General features: G+C 44.6%; 1 protein-coding gene across 1 annotated transcript in view; it reads left to right on the top strand.

The window, feature by feature from the left end:
- Positions 1 to 1,036: 1,036 nt before the first annotated feature.
- musk (muscle, skeletal, receptor tyrosine kinase) overlaps positions 1,037 to 7,007 on the top strand; it is an 87,347-nt gene continuing 81,376 nt past the window's right edge. Inside the window, exon 1 of the mRNA XM_055873604.1 lies at positions 1,037 to 1,383. Coding sequence (XP_055729579.1) covers positions 1,305 to 1,383 — 79 coding nt within the window. The 5' untranslated portion in view covers positions 1,037 to 1,304. The remainder of the gene's footprint in view (positions 1,384 to 7,007) is intronic.

The raw sequence follows: 7,007 nt of genomic DNA, 5'->3' as shown, positions 1-7,007 counted from the left end.
ATGGGTGGATATACAGCAGTGATATACCAATGGGTGGTTATACAGCAGTGATACACCAATGGGTGGATATACAGCAGTGATATACCAATGGGTGGTTATACAGCAGTGATATACCAATGGGTGGTTATACAGCAGTGATATACCAATGGGTGGTTATACAGCAGTGATATACCAATGGGTGGATATACAGCAGTGATATACCAATGGGTGGATATACAGCAGTGATATACCAATGGGTGGTTATACAGCAGTGATATACCAATGGGTGGATATACAGCAGTGATATACCAATGGGTGGATATACAGCAGTGATATACCAATGGGTGGATATACAGCAGTGATATACCAATGGGTGGATATACAGCAGTGATACACCAATGGGTGGATATACAGCAGTGATATACCAATGGGTGGATATACAGCAGTGATATACCAATGGGTGGTTATACAGCAGTGATATACACCAATGGGTGGATATACAGCAGTGATATACACCAATGGGTGGATATACAGCAGTGATATACACCAATGGGTGGATATACAGCAGTGATACACCAATGGGTGGTTATACAGCAGTGATATACACCAATGGGTGGTTACACAGCAGTGATCCACCAATGACTGACTCTCTTTCCAGTGATGTGCCACGGTGGCTGACTACATCACACTCCATTACCTGCCGTTGTGCCCTTGAGCAAGGCACTTAACCCCCACATCAACAGCTCTCCAGGCACCCAGCCCCGCAGCCCCCTCTCCCAAACCTCTGTGTCTTTCTTATAAGCAGAAGCCACATTTCGGTTGGACGTTGTGTGTAACTGACCAATCACGTGATCTTCGTGTCTTAGTCCTAACTATGTTTGTGTTCCAAGTGGCACCCTATTCCCTTCATAGTGCACTTATTCTGACCATATTGGGAATGGCGTGCCATTTGAGACTACAGAGTAGAAGTGTACACCCAGCAGCTGCTGCTGTCCATCAGAGTAAATAACAGACCCATCTAACTAACTAACACCGCGCAGTCAGCTAGCGGACAGACACATTAGGACTGAACAACAGCCCAGACCCATCTAACTAACGTAGTGCTGTCAGCTCGCATGGCAGGGATATTAGGACTGAACAGACCAGACCCATCTAACTAACTCCGCGCTGTCAGCTAGCATGGCCGGGACAGAGACAAAGCCTGATAATACCAGACAGTCAGGAGAAGCCACGACCTGAACAACAGACTTTAGGACATCTTCTAAAGCACACATGGGACTGTAAATACTTGATCCGGTCCAGACGAAACAGAACTCTGAATCAGAATGAAGCTCATCAAACACATTCCACTACTACAGATCCTGTTCCTGACACAGCTTGGGGCGAGTGTCGGACTGCAGAGAGGTTTGTACCTATAAACTGGCCTGCAATGCCATGTAACGCTGTATGCCTCAGTATCCAGCACTGTCTGGTTGTTGTCAGGGATTTCTCAAGGAAGGCAGACAGAGACAGAGAGACAGAGAGACAGAGAGACAGAGAGACAGAGAGACAGAGAGACAGAGAGACAGAGACAGAGAGACAGAGACAGAGAGAAAGACAGACAGACAGACAGACAGACAGACAGACAGACAGACAGACAGACAGACGCTAATTACTGTGAATAGCGGAGGAGATGGACTCGGTTAATTTAGGAATGGACTTCTGGACTAAGTTATATCATCTCTGTCAGATGTTGAGTCTGTCAGACATGCAGTAAATGAATATAGTACAGATAGACATTGGCAGAAGAACTGTGTGACTAATATTTTGGAGATTAACATTTACTCATATAACACATTGACAAACATGTTTTGTATCTTAATTCAGTGCTTTAACTTGACACATTTTCTCAGTCCTTTTGTTATTGTGCTTCAAAGTAACCCCGAGTCCCCTTCCTCTGAACATTTGATATATATCATAGCTACCTCATCATAGCTACCTCATCATAGCTACCTCATCATAGCTACCTCATCATAGCTACCTCATCATAGCTACCTCATCATAGCTACCTCATCATAGCTACCTCATCATAGCTACCTCATCAGTATTCTATGAGTATCTGAGTGAAGCTGATAAAGTGTGATGTTATGACAGCCAAGGAGGCTGAGTGTTATCACTGTGTAACAACATTTCAACCTTTACAAAGTACAGGAAAATACTGTATGCTTATCAGATAGGGTAACTATCTGTAACTATTATGTACAAAAAGTGGTGTAATTTCTAAACACCCAGTATGGATGAAAACCCCCTCAAATGAAAGCTGACAGGCCCCCCGAGACCCATGGGGCGGCGCACAATTGGCCCAGCGTCGTCAGGGTAGGGAAGGGTTTGGCCGGCAGGGATGTCCTAGACCCATCACGAACTAGCGACTCCTGTGGCGGACCGGGCGCAGGGCACGCTGACACGGTCACCATGTGTACGGTGTTTCCTCCGACACATTGGTGCGGCTGGCTTCCGGGTTGGACAGGCATTGTGTCAAGAAGCAATGCGGCTTGGTTGGGTTGTGTTTCAGAGGACGCACGGCTCTCGAGATTCGCCTCTCCCGAGTCCATACGGGAGTTGCAGCAAAGGGACAAGACTGTAACTACCAATTGGCTCCCACAAAACGATCTATGCCAAAATTCTGAAGTATCCCTTTAACCTTACATTTACATTGATGTTTAATAATTTAGCACACGCTCTTATCCAGAGCCACTTCCAGGTAGTGCATTAATCTTAGAACAGCTAGGTGGGACAATTATTTATCACAGTCATAGTAAATACATTTGTCCTCAATAAAGTAGCTTTCAACAAAGTTAGAGCTAATGGGGGGGATGTTATGCGACAGATGTTGTTGATAGGATAGTCTAGTTTGTTCTCTCGCCAATAGAACGGAGGGTAGGGGTGGTTTATTTACTCGCCGACGTAGTCCCGTCAGGGAGCACGCTCGTTGGCCTCTACTGCGCCGTCTCTTCCTCTTTCTACCCCCGGGGATTAGGGACTGATCCGGAATGAGCAGTACATCCACAGCTGCCGACTCGTTGGAATAGAAATCTTCAACTAAATCGAAGTTAGTGATCACTGTTCTGATGTCCAGAAACTATTTTCGGTCATAGGAAATGATGGTGGAAATAGTACCTACAAAAAGTATTAAAAAATAATAGAATTGGGTCAGAAACCCATAAGATGGCAGCCAACCATCTCTGCAGTGACATCTAATGTACGTATAGTAGCTGGTCACTAAGATAAGATAGTGTAGAGGCTGTAGTCACTGTAGTAGCTGGTCAATAAGATAAAATAGTGTAGAGGCTGTAGTTACTGTAGTAGCTGGTCACTAAGATAAGATAGTGTAGAGGCTGTAGTCACTGTAGTAGCTGGTCACTAAGATAAGATAGTGTAGAGGCTGTAGTCACTGTAGTAGCTGGTCAATAAGATAACATAGTGTAGAGGCTGTAGTCCCTGTAGTAGCTGGTCACTAAGATAAGATAGTGTAGAGGCTGTAGTCCCTGTAGTAGCTGGTCACTAAGATAACATAGTGTAGAGGCTGTAGTCCCTGTAGTAGCTGGTCACTAAGATAAGATAGTGTAGAGGCTGTAGTCCCTGTAGTAGCTGGTCACTAAGATAAGATAGTGTAGAGGCTGTAGTCCCTGTAGTAGCTGGTCACTAAGATAAGATAGTGTAGAGGCTGTAGTCCCTGTAGTAGCTGGTCACTAAGATAAGATAGTGTAGAGGCTGTAGTCCCTGTAGTAGCTGGTCACTAATATAAGATAGTGTAGAAGCTGTAGTCCCTGTAGTAGCTGGTCACTAATATAAGATAGTGTAGAGGCTGTAGTCACTGTAGTAGCTGGTCACTAAGATAAAATAGTGTAGAGGCTGTAGTCACTGTAGTAGCTGGTCACTAAGATAAAATAGTGTAGAGGCTGTAGTCACTGTAGTAGCTGTTCACTAAGATAAGATAGTGTAGAGGCTGTAGTCCCTGTAGTAGCTGTTCACTAAGATAAGATAGTGTAGAGGCTGTAGTCCCTGTAGTAGCTGTTCACTAAGATAAGATAGTGTAGAGGCTGTAGTCACTGTAGTAGCTGGTCACTAAGATAAAATAGTGTAGAGGCTGTAGTCACTATAGTGGCTGGTCACTAAGAAACGATAGTGTAGAGGCTGTAGTCACTGTAGTAGCTGGTCACTAAGATACGATAAGATAGTGTAGAGGCTGTAGTCCCTGTAGTAGCTGGTCACTAAGATACGATAGTGTAGAGGCTGTAGTCCCTGTAGTGGCTGGTGTCTAGGAGCTGAGAGAGCCGAGAGAATCTTGGCATCTGCAGGAACAGGTGACATATCCGCTGAAGCACCCAGCGGAAGCTGCCTGGTTGGGTTTCACAGTCAGAGGGCCACTACACAGTAACAACTGACACACGCACACACACACACGCACACGCATGCACACACACACACACACACCGACCGATGTGCTTGAATGCCAACTCATGGGACATAAAGTCAGGCTATCAGTTCTAGGTTCTCTGGAGACTCATGGTACATACATTCAGGCTATCAGTTCTAGGTTCCCTGGAGACTCATGGTACATACAGTCAGGCTATCAGTTCTAGGTTCCCTGGAGACTCATGGTACATACAGTCAGGCTATCAGTTCTAGGTTCCCTGGAGACTCATGGTACATACAGTCAGGCTATCAGTTCTAGGTTCCTTGGAGACTCATGGGACAATGTAGAAAATAGTAAAAATAAATAATAAAGAAAAACCCTTGAATGAGTAGGTGTGTCCAAACGTTTGACTGGTACTGATGTAGAGCTGATGTAGCTGTATGTAGCATGTTGTACAGTACTGATGTAGAGTTGATGTAGCTGTATGTAGCATGTTGTACAGTACTGATGTAGCTGTAGCTGTATGTAGCATGTTGTACAGTACTGGTGTAGAGCTGATGTAGCTGTATGTAGCATGTTGTACAGTACTGGTGTAGCTGTAGCTGTATGTAGCATGTTGTACAGTACTGATGTAGCTGTAGCTGTATGTAGCATGTTGTACAGTACTGGTGTAGAGCTGATGTAGCATTATGTAGCATGTTGTACAGTACTGATGTAGCTGTAGCTGTATGTAGCATGTTGTACAGTACTGGTGTAGAGCTGATGTAGCTGTATGTAGCATGTTGTACAGTACTGATGTAGAGCTGATGTAGCATTATGTAGCATGTTGTACAGTACTGATGTAGAGCTGATGTAGCATTATGTAGCATGTTGTACAGTACTGATGTAGCTGTAGCTGTATGTAGCATGTTGTACAGTACTGGTGTAGAGCTGATGTAGCTGTATGTAGCATGTTGTACAGTACTTGATGTAGAGTTGATGTAGCTGTATGTAGCATGTTGTACAGTACTGATGTAGAGCTGATGTAGCATGTTGTACAGTACTGGTGTAGAGCTGATGTAGCTGTATGTAGCATGTTGTACAGTACTGATGTAGCTGTAGCTGTATGTAGCATGTTGTACAGTACTGGTGTAGAGCTGATGTAGCATGTTGTACAGTACTGATGTAGCTGTAGCTGTATGTAGCATGTTGTACAGTACTGGTGTAGAGCTGATGTAGCTGTATGTAGCATGTTGTACAGTACTGATGTAGAGCTGATGTAGCATTATGTAGCCTTTTGTACAGTACTGATGTAGTAGTTATGTTGTACTAATGTAGAGCTGATGTAGATGTATGTAGCATGTTGTAGAGCTGATTTAGCTGTATGTAGCATGTTGTACAGGTTCTGTTGTCTACTTGTTTAAAGCGGTGCAATGCGCTGGATGATGGCAAGCCATAGCTCTCTGATTCATAGCAGCTGGTAGGTCCTTTGTACATGCTCTGTTGGCAGTCACATTGTTCCATTGGGTCATGCTCACTTTCTCTCTGGCACTGAGACTATCAGATGGTCTCCCTCTGTCCTCTCTGTCCTCTCTGTCCTCTCTGTCCTCTATGTCCCATCCGTCCATCCGTCCGTCCATCCGTCCATCCGTCCATCCGTCTGTATCTCTCTTTGTCTGTGTCTCTCTAAACCTGGAGTGGCCTAGCCAGTCTCCAGACCTGAACCCAATAGAAAATCTTTGGAGGGAGCTGAAAGTCTGTATTGCTCAGCGACAGCCCCGAAACCTGAAGGATCTGGAGAAGGTCTGTATGGAGGATTGGGCCAAAATCCCTGCTGCAGTGTGTGCAAACCTGGTCAAGAACTACAGGAAACGTATGATCTCTGTAATTGCAAACAAAGGTTTCTGTACCAAATATAAAGTTCTGCTTTTCTAAGGTATCAAATACTTATGTCATGCAATAAAATGCAAATTATTTACTTAAAAATCATACAAAGTGATTTTCTGGATTTTTGTTTTAGATTCCGTCTCTCACAGTTGAAGTGTACCTATGATAAAAAATTACAGACCTCTACATGCTTAGTAAGTAAGAAAACCTGCAAAATTGTCAGTGTATCAAATACTTGTTCTCCCATCTGTAACTTAGCTTTCTTGCGAACAGGAACAATGGTGGCCCTCTTGTAGCATGTGGGAACAGCAGACTTGGATAGGGATTGATTGAATATGCCTGTAAACACACCAGCCAGCTGGTCTGCGCATGCTCTGAGGACGCGGCTAAGGATGCCATCTGGGCCGGCAGCCTTGCGAGGGTTAACACGTTTAAATGTTTTACTCATGTTAGCTGCGGTGAAGGAGAGCCCACGGTTTTGGTCGCGGGCCGTGTCAGTGGCACTGTATTGTCCTCAAAGCGAGCAAAGAAGTTAATTAGTTTGTCTGGGAGCAAGACATCAGTGTCCACGACGGGGCTGGTTTTATTTTTGTAGTCCGTGATTGACTGTAGACCCTGCCTCATACGTCTCATGTCTGAGCCGTTGAATTGCGACTCTACTTTGTCTCTATACTGACGCTTAGCTTGTTTGATTGCCTTTCGGAGGGTTTGTATTCGGTCATCTTTCCGGTCGCCTTGACCTGATTAAAATAAGTGGTTCGTGCTT

This window comes from Salvelinus fontinalis, chromosome 21, assembly GCF_029448725.1.
Source record: "Salvelinus fontinalis isolate EN_2023a chromosome 21, ASM2944872v1, whole genome shotgun sequence".
Classification (NCBI taxonomy): Eukaryota; Metazoa; Chordata; class Actinopteri; order Salmoniformes; family Salmonidae; genus Salvelinus; species Salvelinus fontinalis.
The sequence above is the reverse complement of the archived record's forward strand: the minus strand, read 5'-3'. Positions and strand labels throughout refer to the sequence as shown.